Below are 17,275 nucleotides of genomic sequence, written 5' to 3'. Positions count from 1 at the left end.
ATTCAGACTTGCACTGTCTAGTCATTTCATAGAGTGGAATCAATGAAGTTTAAAGCTGTAGTAAATGTATTCAGGTACTGACATGCCTGCAGAATGCTTGGCAACCGCTCCTAAGCTCAAAATAGTAATTCAGAATACTTTTAACCTCTCATTATAGCATTTAGTTCATCTTTTATTGAAACACTAATACCTTTGAAATGAAATGCATAGCAATATACTGGCCCTACAGAAGAAAATTTAAGTGATTTCTGCACCATTGGAGAGCCAGAACACAGTATATTCAGATTTGGTGTTATAGGCAGTCCTCCCACATCTTCTGAACATATTCATTTTAAATCTTTTTTGGTTTCAGAAGCCTTTTCTTTTGTTATAAATAACACATTGCTATAGCAACTGTTTTGCAGAAACTCATCTATTTTTTCAATAGCTAGAATGTCAAATTTCTATTTGAATCATCTCACAACGTTTGGTCAGTCAGCTAGTTTTACTATACGTCTTATACTTGAAATATTTAACAGCGGTTTTACCTGTTCATCCTTTAAGACCAGAACAGCAGCTTTGTAACATCAGGCATCCTACATTAGCATAAGATTATCTTCAGACTGCATTCATGTAAAATTTTGCATGTAAAGAGATGCACAAAGCTGATAAAACATTGAATTCTGCAATGGTGACAATGTATTTTTGCAAGTTGAAGCAAGAGGGAGTATTTATATTCGGTCACGAAACTGATACTGCATTCTATTTCACTTAGTTTCATAAAAGCCTGTAAGAGAACCACCCTATGAACTAAGGTAAGGTAAGGATGAGAGTCAGCTTCTCAATTCCATTTAAATTACAGACTTCTATTACTGAAAGTGTATTTTTCAGTGCTCTCAATTCTTTCTTGATGTTAAACAATAATATAGATTTCATTACCTTTATGGAACTGCAAAAGAACCTTCTTTTTCAGAAACCAACATCTGAAACCAAAAAAGTAACACAGCATCTTTGAGAAAAAGGAGCAACTTCTTGCAAGTATCCTGAGCAGACAGCAGTGAAACTACACAAATGAGCAAATAAGTCAGCTCTTTGTTTTCCTTAGAAGTAGCTACAGTTTTTATTCTTGAAAGATTTACACTTGAAAGATTTGAAAGAGCCAAATAACTGAGTGACAAATTATCTTCTTCCTTGAGGAACGGCTGCTTTCCACACAACTGCACAGTAGAGCTTTCTGGACATCACTTTCGAATCCGTGGGCTTTCCTACATATCACAGACTCGTACCTCAAAGTATACCTAAGCATGTCTTGTTTGTATTTTGAAAAAAAAAAAAAAAAAAGGCATAAGAGAAGTTTAACAGATACCCACTGAAGACTATTTAAAAGTTGGATCATAGGACAATTCAGAGTGGAAGAAACCTCAGGAAGTCATCTAATACAAACCCCTGCTCAGAACAGTAGGACTTCTTGAAGTTTCACTCTTATTATCTCATGAAGCATCTTTCCTTTAATAATTGCCAAGAAAAAAAGGCTGTGAATTTTACTTACTTAAGAGCTATTTTCTGCTGAATAGTCTTCTAACTGTATTTAAAAAAAAAAAAAAAGAATAATATTTTGTTTTGGATGTTTAAATACTTATTTAACTGCTACCCCTTTTTACAGCTCAGAATGTTTTCCCAGACAGCTGTCTGCAGAGCTGCATTGCAAACTAAGGAAGGAGGGGAAGAAGCAGGGATTAGACACCACACAAAGTCTACGTTGTTCAGCACTGAACTAACAACTAAGCTGTGTTATTTTTCATACAGATTTCTCTCTTAACAGGAGGGGAAAACATCTTCAAGTCCTCTTTAAGTTTCACTGGCCTTTGCTAAAATTCATTAGAAAGAAAAAAACACACAATGTATGTGAAGCTTCTTACAAGGAGATCTTCACTTAAAACCAGTAACTTAAATCTTCTCTATGACATTTAAAAACATCACTGCTGAAATCCTCAAGATCAGACTAAATTCAGCTTGCTAGAGAACAATTCTAAAAACATGTCAGTAATACTATTTGCAGCAAGCTTCGTGTATAGCTGCATTAGTCATAGATCAAAATTATTTTTATTTCATTTGAAAATCATAAAACGATTATGAGAAAGAGCTGCTAGAAGAAAGGAAAAAAATGCATGCTTCTATTTACTAAAAGGTGTTTCTGCAGAGGAATAGGAACTGCAAGGCTTTTTTTTTTCCCCCAATGCACATATGCAATCCCATTTATTCTGCACATAATGCCGCTATATTTCCAAAAAAATACCAAAGCCACTTAAGATATTTTAGACAATCTGGTTGCCTCGCTTGTAAAAAATCCTCTAGGATACCCAGCAGCCTGGCAAACATAATGTATTACTTCACATAGAGTAACTTAAAAGTCTGAAAGTTGTAGCATTTTAGATGAAAAGCAGAAGCAAGGTAAGTATAAGGAACTCCACTGATATCGTTTTAGAAGAACTTTTAAAATGGCATTGTCTTCCAGTACTGTAATCTGGAACAAATATTTTTTATTTTTTAAAGGTAGAGGGATAGCTTTTTTTCCCCATTAGAAAAACAACAGCACAAATTTCATTTAGAAGTTTCAAAGCCCAGAAGACCAACCACCAGAATGGTTTAACTGGTTACTTAATGGATCAGGATTCCAAGATTCCCCTCGTGTCTTCACGTTTTAAGACATTAATTTTTGACCCTCCCAGTCAGTCATCCTTGAGAACATTTACAATAGCAGAGGATAGCAGAAGTGTCCAGAGCTTTTGCTACCACAGTAAGCGTTACAGCAGGAAAACACTAGGAAGCCCATTTGTCATGTCAGTTTAGGGTAAACAGACAAGCAGCAGTCCCTTTCTTGTTATGGCTCAGCTCTGATAGTTCCAGTGACTGTTTTCTTTGTTGAATTCCATCTGTTTACAAATAACATCCATGAGGCTAATGGGGAAGCTTTGCAGAATTACACCTCTTGGTGATTGTATCAGTTGACAAGGGAAGACAGACTGATGTCATCTACTCGGACTTCTGCAAGGCTTTTGACACGGTCCCACATGACATCCAAATCTCTAAATTGGAAAGATATGGATTTGAAGGGTGGACCATTCAGTAGATCAGGAATTGACTCAATGGTTGCACCCAGAGAGTGGTGGCCAATGGCTCTATGTCCAGGTGGGGACCGGTGACAAGCGGTGTCCCTCAGGGGTCTGTCTTGGGACCAGTGCTTTTCAATATCTTCATCAATGATATAGATGATGGGATTGACTGCACCCTCAGCCAGTTTGCAGATGACACCAAGCTGAGTGGTGCAGTTGATACAACAGAAGGAAGGGATGCCACCCAAAGGGACCTGGACAGACTGGAGAAGTGGGCCCATGTGAAGCACATGAGATCAGCAAGTCCAAGTGCCAGGTGCTGCACCTGGGCCAGGGCAATCCTGAACATGAGTACAGACTGGGAGAAGAAGTTATTGAGAGCAGCCCTGCAGAGAATGACTTGGGAGTTCTGGTGGATGAAAAGCTTGGCATGAGCCAGCAGTGCGTGCTTGCAGCCCAGAAGGTCAACTGCATCCTGGGCTGAATCAACAGAGGAGTGGCCAGCAGGCCGAGCGAGGTGATTGTTCTCCTCTACTCTGCCCTCATGAGGCCCTACCTGGAGTTCTGTGTCCAGGTCTGGGGCCCCCAGCAAAAGAAAGATGTGGACCTTTTAGCGTGAATCCAGAGGAGGGCCATGAAGGGGGAGCAGGAGAAAGGGATAAGATACCAGGTTTTAGGTCATGTCAACATTACTACTAGATGAATTACTATGGTCTAGATGATTTGGTAGAAGGAAAAAAAGCTAGGAATTACTCATCTTTTTGGAAATTAAGATACTACAGAAAATGTTCTGGCTTTTTTTTTTTTATTTTTTTATTTTTTAACTATGATTTTAAAATGCTAGTTTAATAGCAGTGTTATCCTAGTCCTCAATGAATTAGACTGTTATATGTCAGAAAAGATGTCAGAAAGAATACTGAGGCCCATGCACACGGCCAGGGAGTAAAGATGTACCATCTCATCTAAAAAAGTATTGTTCAGAAACTAAGTCCTAGATCTTCACACTAAAATAGCAATTCCAAGCTCCCTATTTTAAGCAATCTATGTATTCATGTATCCTTTGACAAGTCTTATGACAAGAATCTGAACGTTTTCATTTGATAATTTTGCAGGTTCCCCCTAAAATTGTAGCACAATACAATATGCAATATCTGCTTAGCACAGCATTCAAAGCGAGCTCTTCATTTCCCCACAAACATCAGCCAAATAGCTGCTTACCTTCAGGAGATGTTGAGACAAACTTAGGTTAAAACTAAAGATGCTTTGTACCTACAAAGAGAAACCAATCTGGAGAAGAGGGAAAATGTCAATTTAAAGCTGTATTTGTAAAACTGAAATTGTTAAAAATAACGGATGCATCTTCTGGTGTTTATTTGTAGGGGGTTTTGTTTGTTGTTGTTTTTAATTGTAATCAGAATTTTTAGGAGGTTATTTACACAAAATTTAGAAGCATTTGAGCTATATGCTCTGTTTCTGTAGAAACCCTTAATACTATTAACAACCAGAAAAATAAAAACAACCACTCCCATTTTCTATTTTGAGTCGTTCTGCAACAAAATTTGTCTACATTTCCAGTAAGTCTAGAAATACAGTAGACTAGAATAACTGAACTAGAGGGAATGAATGCTGCCTGAAGGAAACTTCACTTTAATTTTGAACTCAGGTTTGCTGACTAGGTTAAAGGCATGTCTCTGTTCCTAAGCTTAGGACTTATCACAGTTTTCAGTTTGTTTATAATGTGTTATATCCAAGTAAAAAAGGATGCAATTATTTTTAATACTTGGGTAGGCTAACTGTTTAACAGTTACTTAATTCTGCTTGCATACAGAAAGGCAGTAAACTCAGTGGAATTTGATTCTTTTGAAGTCATTATATCCTTTTAAAGTGACACAAGCTCCTTTAAGCAAATAACTTCAGTGCTTTTGAACAACGTGCATATTCAGATACAGTACATCTATAATGATCTCACAGATTCTGCAAAGGGCTTCTGCCCAGGAAGTTAGATCATTCTGTTCACTTTCATATAGTGAAAAAAATACCTACTCATTCCTATGTCCTCCTTTCTAGACAAGGATGGAAAAAACATCCTCTCAGCGTGTATTCCAAAACCATGCTAATGCCAAGTATCACTCATGGTGACTGAAAGCTTTAAATAGGAAACACTAGTACTCACTTTGTGCCTTATCAACTATCAGAGCAAAGTTAAGATCGTGCCTTTGCTGAGGAGGAGGAAGCCATAGAAGGCTTTTCTGTGTGATTGTGATTGTACTTACAGCCTTTCAGCATACTTCAGCTTCACATCCTGGAAGAGAGGCATCTTAGGGAAGCAGATGAAGATGTCAGAATACTGTTAGATATTGCTAGCTTTATGATGAATCAAAGGGTTACAGAATACATACTTGCATTTCAGTGAGCAACTACTGTTTTCTGGTTGGACTGTCCCTTGTCAGAACACCAGAATTTGAGACGTCAGGTGATGTTTCAGTATTCTTAAGCACACACTTAAATCAAAAGCTCAATTTCCAGAAATCCCTTTGCTAGTATCCTATCAAGCTTGAATTCCTACCATCTTCCACAGCAGGGGCATGCCAAGGAACCTTTTTCAGGCTAACGTTTAAAATATATATGTATTTTTTAAATATAAAAGGAGACTTGTTGGATGAGTTTAACAGTAGAGCAGGGTATTAGAGGAATTCACTAAATCTTGAATGGCTGAAAACAAATTATCATCTATCTTCTACAATACTGGGCATCCTTATGCACACTAAGAATACATCCATAAGATTAACAAACTATGAAGTGGCCATAAAATTGTATGTGGACACAGAACATAGTACCTTGCTTCCTCCACAGAGGGCAATAGAAATCTGCTTGCTTCTTTGCAGTTCTTAGTATTTTGGACAAACCACGTCACTCTTCTCGTTATTATATGATAATATATATTAATGCTATAAAGTTACTAAAAGCATAGGAGCCATATCTAGTTTGTTTACCCTACTGATGAACAGTCCCTGCTTTGCCAGATTTGCAGCATAAGTACCTCTTACTGTATTTTTATGCATTGTAACTAGAATGGTGTTGTCACTCCCTAGTGAGTTACCTATTTCATGCTGCATTCTCTCAGGTATTTAAACCCGTCCCATAATCAAATCCTCATCTTAGGTCTTACTTTGAACAAAGAGGGCAAGTAGTACCTGTTGGAGGCTTTTGGATTAGACATCGTGTAAGCCAACTCCTGGATGGATGCTGCAGTCTCCTGAAGAAGGTGGTTAGTTCTGTATACAGTCCAGGGGAGAAGGTAAGCAGGAGCAGCACTCAGGCTCTTGACTCTGACCCAGAAATTTTCATGACATGGCCCTGAATAAGCAGACCAGTTCCATCTGAAGATAACTTTAAGTCAGAGCTGGACTCTCCATGGTGGTCAGGCTCATCCAACAAAGTTAAGGTATTTCAGTGAGGGCTTGGAATCTGTAGGATCAGAAGATATGCACTGCTTGGGGAAGGGGTGGAAAAAGCAGCTCTTTAGAACCAAGCATTTTGCATCATAAAAGCAGAACTGACATTAAAACATTCTACTTTAATTTCTACAAGGCTTAATATGATCTGAACCCTGCAGAAGCTGAACATAAGGCCTCTGCAACAACTTCCCAATACAGTCAGACATACATTAGTTATCCTTTTATGAATATTACATTTGTTTGTTCACTTTGAAATGTACTGGAAAGCTTCCTATTGTTCAAAAAAAAAAATCCCTGGGAGTGTCAGTTCATTTTTGAATGCTCACATTTGCTACAGACCCCAATCATTGGTTTGGCATTATGGCATTTGTATCCATTATTCTCTTCAGAATATTCCATGATGCAGCACTTTCCTCTTCCTGTTAAGACCAATACAGAAAAAATAAATCCTCTTTATAACAGTTAACTTTTCACTCCCCTTCCCCCAAAACCAAGATTAGGTGTCCTACTTTTTGTCTTATACCAAAGTGTATCAGATATCCTACCCAAGGCACTGAATTCAAACAGAAGTCAGCCTAGAACTGCATTTAGGTTAAAGCTGGTATTGCTTGATCATAATACTATGTATACTGTAACTTCTTGAAAAGGAACGAGCTTAAAGTCATTGCCATAAGAGCTGTTTTTATAGAATTAGCATGCATTTCAGTTTTAAATTAGTACTGTACTGACATTCAAGAATTTCAGTCCCCATACAGACTGAGATGAACAGCACATTTATTTATTTCAGTTACAAGAAAGACAAGTAAACCTTACAACCAGAAAGGCAATGAAGGCCTCATTAGCTTAGTGATAACCATTTCATAATCTAGGCAACATGTTATGATTTCTTGAGATCACAAAGAAAGCATACTCCCCCCCCCCCAACAACTTTTCCTTATTTAGTTTTCACTTACACTTCCTATAAGAACAGCACACTGGTATTAACAGAATCAAGAGGGACCACTGATGTACAAAGCCTACATTCAACTCCCGTGTCCCTCCAGAAGGCTTAAGTGTAGAATTTATTCCCAAAAAAATGATACAATGCAGTCATGAACACAACTAGAAGATAGAAAAAATAAAGTACGTTTTCGAATGAAGTTATGATGCACTGAATCTTCTCACATGGTAGTGTACTTTATGGATAAACTTCCCGCATTTTAAGCCAATGTTTGTCTGACTTTTGTAGGAGGGGAAGAAAAAAACAGCTTACATAAAAAAAGAATTACTCCACCAAGCACTCTGAAGAAATCTGAAGCGAGGGAAGTGCTAGAAAGGTGGGAGAAGTTATTATACAAAGTGTCAAGTGCAATCCCCCCCTACCCCCTCTGCCTCAAATTCAGTGTATTCACCTAGGTACAACAGAAAAGACTGAATGGTTGGCAGTGGGATACAGTGCTCTATGTCCAACATTAGCCATTGAAGAACAAACCCAAGCATGAAGATATCCCACCGCAAGGGGAAAGATGCTCGAGCTCATCTTCCTAACCTGCTCATTTCTGCAGTTTGCTCTAGTGTTATCTCCTCCCTCATTACCAATTTAATTCCTTTCAAGGGACCCCTTTAAAATTCTCCAAATGTCTGAATTATTCTGGAAAAAAACACCTATAGAAATGCTATGTTTAAGAACACAGAGCTGTCAAAAGAAAAACAGTATGAAATTCATGCTCTTCTGAACAGTAATGGACCTAGAAGACATGGGAAGTACCAGGTCAAGTACTGCTCCACCATCCTTAACTGTTTCAAGAATCCAGATGAGGCAGACCATGTCTTTTTCAGTCTATCACTAACAGGTCCGTTTTGGTACATGAACGTGAAAAACATACTTTCACTGGTGCTATCAGTCAGTTCTTCTTCTCCTTCATTTAGGTGGTCAGGAATATAGTCGTTATGCAGTACTCAGAGTACATCTTAGAATTTCAGCCAGACCTGTTCATTTCCAAGTACTTTTTGGGCTCATTGAAGACTTCTGAGTACCTTAAGCTTACATTCATTATGAGGCAGCCACCATGATTCCATTTACCCAAAGTACTGCTTTAGTGGGGCTGTTACCATCTTGAAACTGTAATTTAAAGTTAACCAGTAATACAAAAGAGTACTTTCCAATGTTTCCCGTGAAGGAGCTGAGGAAAAAAAAATCTGTAATAAACCATTGCTGCAATTTTATTTTAACAAAAGGGCAGATTTATTCATGTTTACAAACAAGTTTCAAAAACAAAAAGGAGAACATGTATGCTACCCACTAACAACCTTTCAAAATGCCAACAGCCCTCATGCTGCATGAAGGATTCTATAGATTAGAAAAAAATCACAGTTCCACTCACAGTTCACCAAGACAGCACTAAACTAACATGTTTAGACAAAAACAAAGGACTAAGATTCTGATGTATTTTGATTTAATCCATTTTGCCCGAGATAACAGAAATATTTCAAGCAAGTTCCATCACATATTGATGTCCTGCATTAAACAATCCTACTAAGTTCTGAACAAAAGTTATTCAGTAAGTTTCTCAAAATTTTTAAAAATTAAACAGTTGTTTCAAAACCATTAAGTAGTAAATGTATTTAAGAAACTAATTAGGACAGAGGCCATAACTTCATTAGAACACCACTGCTCATGTTTTTACAAAGCATTAGTGTTATCTATTTGGCTATTAGTATTAGCAATTTATCTACAATATTTAACAAGGTAAATTGCAGGCAAAATTTAGTACAGTTTCAATAGAAACACCCTTTTCCTGAAAATACAGCAGTATTTGAAGGACTAGTTTTTTTTTTTTTTTTTCTCTGCATCATTTATAAGGAAGCTTCCCATCTATGAACAGGAACAAAAAGTATCTACAAACCTTGTAAACAGATCTGTATCATTTATAAACATAAATAATCCAAATTATTAACAGCCAACAGCAGAAATTAAAGTATCAATTCAACAATCCAGGGCCTCCTTGCCCTTCCCAGCCTTCCCCTCAAAAAAGGATCAAGATAAACTAAAGCTCTGCTAACACACTGTTCAGGACCATTCTTAAGTACAACAGATGATCCACAGGTCACTTATGCTGAGTTACTGTTCATCTGTCAGAGTTCATTATTACTCCCACCCCCAGAAAAGCACCCTCCAGTCTGGCAGAAAGCTTTTTTTTAAAAAAATAAATCTACATTCGTACAAGTGTGTCTTCTGTTGAAGTCCAAGACAAGAATATCATCTTGTCCATCATAATGCGTGAAGAGACCCAGTTTCAATTTCTTTACAATGCAGCTAGTGTGTTAACATTCAGCTTACAATCAGAGTGATGTTTCCAAACTATGTAGCGGGCTCCCTGGGGATGAAGAGGTAGCAGACTTGTTCATGTCTGTTGTAAGGTGAATTCCACTGTCAACCGCATTGTTATTTTTATTGGGAGAGGGTGGGGGAGTAGAGTTGCGTTTTGTTGGAGCATCATCTTCAGCATCAGTATCATCAATAAGGGGAATATGAGGCTCGGAGTCTTCTATTCTAAACTCAGGATGCGTCATAAAATTGTGAATTGAGCTTCGTGTCTCAGGTTTCTCTAGCCCCTCATACAAGGAACTACGAAATGCATTCACCACTCGGATCTGTAAACAAAGAAAAAAGGTTGTTAAAACGCTGCAGATTTACTGTTAATGGTATGGTTCTTATGAGTTTGAATCCACAAACAGCTAGACATGAGTGAATCGAATTTACATGTGATGCAGTGGAACTTGCAATAAACTGTAAAATGAAGAGCATTTCAGTAGAGCACTGCCAGTCTATACAATAGGAATAAAAATTGTGAAAGTACTGCAAGAAGCTGAAGGGCCTAAAAATTCAGACATGGCACTAGAATTGTTCAATTACTTAACATGGGCTAAGCATTTTTCAAGTGAGGCCAACAATTATTTATTTATTCACAAATTAAATAAATTTCAGTGAGTTTTATTGAATACGGGGGGGGGGGGGGGGGAATGGGGGCAGAAAGGGAGAATGGGGCTGAAAATAAGTTAGAGGGTAAAAGGGTTACTAATTCTCATGCTAGGAATTAGGATGTCAACTGACTATGAAAAAGCCAAGCACGTGTAAGCCAATGTCACAATGACCAGACGTTTATGAAGTCATGCAAAAAAGGATACCACTGTAACAGCTGTAAATATTCGAGTATATACCCATCTATCACACTAGAGAAAGTTTCTTAATAATGATTTGGAAGCTTAATACCAGAACTAGGAACCTGAATATTGTATTGTACACTTAAAATGTAGCCATGACAGGTTCTAGCTTTGAAAACACTACTCAAGTAGCACAAAGTATCAGAGAAGCAGGTGATCAGCCTTAGCTTACTTGAGTTTTCAATTTCCATTGAATTCACGGACAAAATTCCCAGGCTGAAGTTTTTTCACTGCTTAACTAACATTTTTCAGATTAGAATACTGAGTTTACAGAATTCATAAACAAACATTTCAGAATGGAATTGGATGTGAAATTGGATATAGTGAAGTACAACTTCATTTTGCAAATTGTGCATGTCCAAGTTGACTTCAACTTATGTTTTTCAAATTGTCATCTGAAGGATGAAATCATCTGCCACACACCTCTTCTCCTCCTATGTTCCATGTTTCCCTGACCAACTACAGAATTTCAGTATTTATTCTTGAATTTATATGCATATAGTTAATCAGAAGTCAATGAGCCCTTTGTCTAACTTTCATCAAAATACAGTTCAGCGTCCCCTTCTGTTAGTAGCCTATTCAATGCTCAACATCTCTAAGCAATCCAAGTAAGTCTTCAGGGAAGTAGTTTCAATCCAAAGCTCCTGTGTTGTACAATAAGAAACAGAGCAAAATTTTCTAGTGAACAAGAATAGCTTACTGTTGCAAAACAGTAAGTCAAAATTTAAGAAGACTTTTAATTTAAGACAACTTTTTTTTGCACATCCAAGGTGACTTGTTTCAAGCACGGGAGTTTATCAGGACTACTGCTTCCATACAAGATGCACTGAGTTCCTTTATAGTAAACATAAAGCAATTCCAGGTGAAGGAATGAAGCTGGAAGGTTGAGCAGGTCAGGAACATTGACTTCAAAGGAGTTAAGATACACCAAACACCCTTTTAGTAAACACAGAAAAGGACTCCCCAAAAGCAGTGTGTCAAGTTTGTTACCAGAGAAGCACTACATGTGACAGATTCTGACCACTTTCTTTGACCTCTAGAAATAACATTGTTCCCCCTCCCCCCAACCCCCATTTCCACTAAGAATTTTACTAAAAACCTATAAAGTCCCCATTTTTATACTGTAGGTATACAGCTGAGACCCAATGACAGTGGAAATCACTGGGAGGTGACAGGGAGGACATGCAACTTTCAATAAAGGGATGACAAGAAATAGTGTTGATGTGCTTGAGAAGTAAAATGTTACAGCAGCATCTAATACTTTACTATTCATCACATGAAAAAAAAATTGAGCATGCTCCTAAGGAGTTTGCATGTTACATGAGCTTTAAACAAGTCCAGCATGCTGCATAAGCTGTCTTGGCACTTTCCAAGAGAATCAGCAGTGACAATGCCAAACTGAAAGTTTGCAATTCCTTTATTTGGCATGTTGCATCCCACCACCAATTTCTGTGGCAAAATGAAATATGATTGCCTCATGGGAATAGTTTTTCATTGCTTACAGATGGTGAGTTAGAACATAAGCAGTAATGGAAAACAGTTTTTAGCTTAACAGGACAGCTGTAATTATCATAGGAATATAAACATATCCACAATAAAGCTATTTCCGTGCATGTGAATCAAGACTAATCTGGACACTCCTGTGAACCCAGGACCCTTAGAAAGTCAGCCATGAAGGCAGAAATCAGATAAACAGCATTTTAAGTAATAAAAGGTAAAAAAAAAAGGTTTTATTTTTAGCTACTAAAGATAATTAGACAAGAAAGCTAACTATAAATAAATATCATAGGTGAGGAGCAAACAAGACAATTTGTTATGTATAATTTATACTGTCATCAGGCCTTTCTCATATTAGTACCAGAATAGCAAGGAATGCAGTAAGCACTCCAAATCCTCCTGGCCAGATGGCTGCTTAGAGCAGCAACCTCACTTCACAGGAACATCTGAACTGTCTTCCAGCAAACAGCTCCAAAAAAAGAGAAAAATGAAGTAACACATCTGCTTCCCATTAATATACATTACTTATCAAAAGATGTTCTCCTGGAGGGTGTAGCAGAAGGCTGTACTTCTCAGTGAGACTCAAAAACTGCTTCTGCACTACTGTAGCTTTGTACCAGCATTGGTCATTTGATGTAATGAGATGCTGCAGTGCCCATTAGATTCTGCTCAAATGACAGCATGGCGTGAAGTTGCTCTCTAGAGAATTCTGAATGTCTAATTAATTTTCTTGAGTGTAGTTTGGGATACAGGTTACTCATTAGCATTTTAAGTAGGAGATGCAATTCTGCACATCCTTACTGGTAAATCTACTTTTCATTTTGTGTTTTTCAGGCATGCAAGTCTGTGAGCTGAGCTTCTCAATACTGCTGCAAAGTAGGAAAATATCTGTCACCAATGGAGAACAGGTTAGCTTGTGCAAACTAGCACAAATTCTGGCCAAGCCGAAAAAAATCAGAAGAGAACAATTAAGGCAGCTCCTTAAATTAAGGGTCTTCATCCACCTGGTAATCTGAAATCTTAAAAAGCAGGAGGGGAAAAGAAGCTTTCTCAAAGTTATTTTAAAAAACGATTATTTAACCATTCTATAGGAAATTAGAGAATGAAGTTAAATGTATAATATATAACTACGATGGAAAACTTTCAACAATAGTTGAATACTAATAGCTAATATCTAACTGTTACACATCTTCAGAATCCATAATTTAAGAGAATCCATAATTTAAGCCTACATACATGAGCAGTTAAGTTTTTAGCCTCTACAGACAGAAAGGCTGAAACTAAAATGCCACTTAGATCACAGTATCAACAGGGCAGAATTAAGGTGAGACAAGAACTGTACTGTCACTGATGGCTTATGAACTGCTGCCAGAAGAACCTAGAAAGGAAAAGAAATCCTTCAAACGTGAATGAAAGTTTTACCACTGAGTGCCTAAATATTTTTTCCTTTTTAGATTAGCTAAATAAATGTTTCTTCTGACTTGTACGCGCTTAAGAAGCCTTGTTTCGCCACCTGAATCCTGATGTTGAGAAAGTTGTGTTATTCAGTAAAAAAAGTCCAACAAAAGCAGAGATTCAGAAGTTCCTCACAGGCTACAAAGAAAATGCATTTAGTGCTCCATGTTCTAACTACATTCATATTTTCAAAATAGCATTGCTTTTCCATCAGTTTGTTTACCTTTTAATGTATTATTTGTGCTATATGGAGTGCAAGACAACTACTTAGTAGACCTAGTTCTACGATTATACACTTAATTCACTTATTCAACATAAGTCACCCTAAGAGGCATATACTCGAAAATTTACAACAGTTTTCCTATTTTTATCTTAAATATCCCTCTATACACAAATGGATGAAGGCACAGGATGTGCAGGCTCACAGCTTTAACATGAAACTCTTTTGTTGCAATTGTTCCACCTGTTCTCAGCCCTCTAAGAAAAAAAAAGTCTTGAGGACTCCACTTTGTGGAAAAGCTCTATGAAAAGCCTGAACGATGATTTTAAGTACTAAGGAGAAAATGAGAAACGTTAGGTATGTGAATCAGGAAATGTTAATTTCATGCACTTTAGGAACACACACTCACACCCCACAGTAGTAGAAGCAGTAGTAGAGGAAAACACTACATGTGTAGGGGTAGAAATATTTGTTACATCATGGTGCTGGCTGGCGATGGAGGGTTGCCGCCTTAGAGCCCCCTGAATGGTACTTCCACTCTGGAAAGCATTCACTACATCCATCTGCAAGGAATCAGAGATTGTGACAGCTTGCTCAGAGAAAGAGAGAGAAAGAGAGAGAGAGAGAGAGAGAGAGAGAGAGAGAGAGAGAGAGAGAGAGAGAAGGAGCATCCCATCTATAACACACAAAAAGTAAAGAAGAAAGGCACTTTTCTTTTTAATACAGCAGATACACAGGTAAGAGTTGCATTTAGAGCTGAAGAAAACAGAGAACCCTGAGGGATTATACATTCACCCATAACCCCTCTTGAGAGTCTCAGCCACACCATTTAGAACTGCCACTTAAAGGACCGGGGATGGAGAGGAGTGATTTCCCTCATAACACCCACTGTGTCCTACCTTCTCCAAGACCATACCTGAGTTTGTATCCTGTTTAGGCCCCTAAACCACAAGATCTGACCACGACGTAATTCTCTCTCCGCATGATCAATCTCCTCCACATCTTCTGCTAGCTCTTCCTCAGGAATCTCTTCCTTTTGTGTTCCATGACCAGCTTCCTTAAGGAATTTCAGGCGGCTGGTTGGAATTGTTGAAATCAACTAACAGTGAATGAAAATTACGAAACAGGATTATTATTTTAAGGGGAAAAAAATAATAAACATACTAACAGACGCAAGCCTTAACATACAATCCTGCATACAATTAGCAAAGTTGGAAAAAAGGGCAAAAAGATAAAGATATACACAGGTTAAGTGCATCAACATAGAGCCATCACTCCAGCTGAATAGTTGCAAAGCTGTGTGTTTCCACGGCACCTCAACTGAGGTGTGAAATTAAACTGTAAGACTACAAACCTAGAAAACTTCAACCTTAGTAGGGACAAAGACTCCACTTTATAATTACTTGACCATGCCACAAAGGAACAGTACCAAACTTAGGAAAAGCCATTAATTCTGTAGACTGTACTAGTATCAAGAGCTTTCAGATCTTCTTCACTTTGATAAGCATGATGTGTTGCCTCATATGAGAGGAACTACATTTACTTAGAAGTAGCCACAGCTTATTCAGAGATACAGAACAGGCATGCATTCCTTTGACACCTGGAAAATACCACTTGCAAGGTGAGTGATGTTTCAAAACCCTTATACCAAATGATTAAATTGCTATTTGTTTTTATTAAATTGCTAATTAATTTAAACTAATTCATCTAGCTTAAGATAAATAAAAGCTATGTATGTTCCAGCTTTCCTTTTCATCCCCACCTTCAGGGCTATTCTGTTGAACTATGTAGTGAAGGGGAGTCATCTTTTGATACATCCCATCTAGTAGATCCACGTCAGTTCCCAACCTGTTTTCCTTGAGCATAAACCTAGAAGACCATTTCAGCAGCTGCAGAAGAAAAAGACTACTCCAAAAGCAAAATAAACCGTCCTTCATACTGACGTGGCTACTGTGAACGCTCCCAGCTTACACTTCAGTTTCTACTGTTCTCAGAAAGTCAAAAATCTTTTGCTTTAATGAAATGCTACAGCAGCATGAACTGCAGCCCCTGCAAGACAATTTGGATCAAAGGTATTTCAAGCCATCTCAGTTCTCTCTTCTAGACTACCTGTAAACCTCAGAGTGAGTATTTGATTTTAATTTTTTAAAATGATACATTTTCCAAGAACTTACTTTAAAGTCTCATAGCCACTTTTAAAATATGCACTTCTGTATGTATTCACAACTAAAATTAATCCTGCCAATTTCATACGAAAATTGAAGTGTTCTTTACAAAATGGAATGGAAGAAACTATCCTGGAAAACTCTTCAAGTGGTATGAAAAATTTATACAACTATGTCCTTAAATAATGACAAACTATGTAGCTCTGAAGTTTTGTGTAAATAAGCTTGCTGCTTACAATTATTGTTGTGCATGCAATAGTACTGAAATACAAGAAAAAGATGCAGTAGCTTAGTTATGCTTCATAATTGTGCAACTGGAGAAGATTAAAGAGAAAACTGTTTTGAGTTTTGCTGTGTTTTTTGCTATTCCAGGAAGTCCTAAAATACCAAAATACTAGCAAGTATAACAGTCCTGAGTCATCAAGAAAACCATTCAACACCAAGTTAAATATATTGAAACATTAGCATGCTAATTGTATCTGTATTCTTACAGAAGTTCTTCTAGTACTTATCTGGCTGAAGACAATTTCTTGTTTAAGTAGTTACTACAGGTACTCCTAGTTAAAAGTTACTGAGCATAAACTGGACATAGCATCTAGTTAGGAATTATAACTCATCAGCCTTGTCAGAGTAAGGAATAACCAACTACGGACTTGCTAGCTATTGACCTAGACTATTTTATGCAGTATTTACTGTTAATCTCCACAAATTCATGTAGTCCCATTGAAAGATATGAGTACTTAAGATAAAATGCTTTACATGGAAAATACAAACAAACACAAGTAAATAGTTGACATTTTGAAAAAAAGCTAGTTTACCTGGCCCCAGAGTAGCGTTCCCATGCCCAGGAAAACAGACCACAGCCACTGTTCAATTGAGAGTTCTGAGCAACTAAAAGGCTTTCCACCAAACTGCACAATAATTATCTGTGAAGAGCAGTATTATTGAACATAGATCAGTGATCTGTTACTAGAAAATTCCGTAATAAAAGATTGTTACAGAAAACGTTGCTTTAGAACATAGTATTTACCATCTCATTAAGAATGTACTACTTCTGTCTCAGCTGTTGGAACTGTTTCCAAACATGAACAATCTTCTCTTGCTTTTCAGTTTTTCAAGAACTATTTAGTTATTCTTCAAATGGTACACTCAAGAAAACCCTGTTGGTTACTTCTTTGTGCTTAC

At 37.4% G+C, this 17,275-nt stretch overlaps 1 protein-coding gene across 9 annotated transcripts in view; it reads right to left on the bottom strand.

The window, feature by feature from the left end:
• Positions 1-8,750: 8,750 nt before the first annotated feature.
• The window catches only part of ATP2B1 (ATPase plasma membrane Ca2+ transporting 1), a 63,492-nt gene continuing 54,967 nt past the window's right edge, over positions 8,751-17,275 (bottom strand). For 4 of the 9 annotated variants that reach the window (XM_080581491.1, XM_080581488.1, XM_080581489.1 and 1 more), the window contains exons 19-22: positions 16,909-17,016; positions 14,842-15,024; positions 14,335-14,488; positions 8,751-10,183 (exon numbers count right to left, since the gene is read on the bottom strand). In XM_080581491.1, coding sequence (XP_080437617.1) covers positions 10,158-10,183; positions 14,335-14,488; positions 14,842-15,024; positions 16,909-17,016 — 471 coding nt within the window. In that variant the 3' untranslated portion in view covers positions 8,751-10,157. The remainder of the gene's footprint in view (positions 10,184-14,334; positions 14,489-14,841; positions 15,025-16,908; positions 17,017-17,275) is intronic. The other 5 variants (XM_080581486.1, XM_080581484.1, XM_080581485.1 and 2 more) reach the window with 2 other exon arrangements.

This window comes from Anser brachyrhynchus (genome assembly GCF_964034855.1).
Source record: "Anser brachyrhynchus genome assembly, chromosome: 1".
Classification (NCBI taxonomy): domain Eukaryota; kingdom Metazoa; phylum Chordata; class Aves; order Anseriformes; family Anatidae; genus Anser; species Anser brachyrhynchus.
The sequence above is the reverse complement of the archived record's forward strand: the minus strand, read 5'-3'. Positions and strand labels throughout refer to the sequence as shown.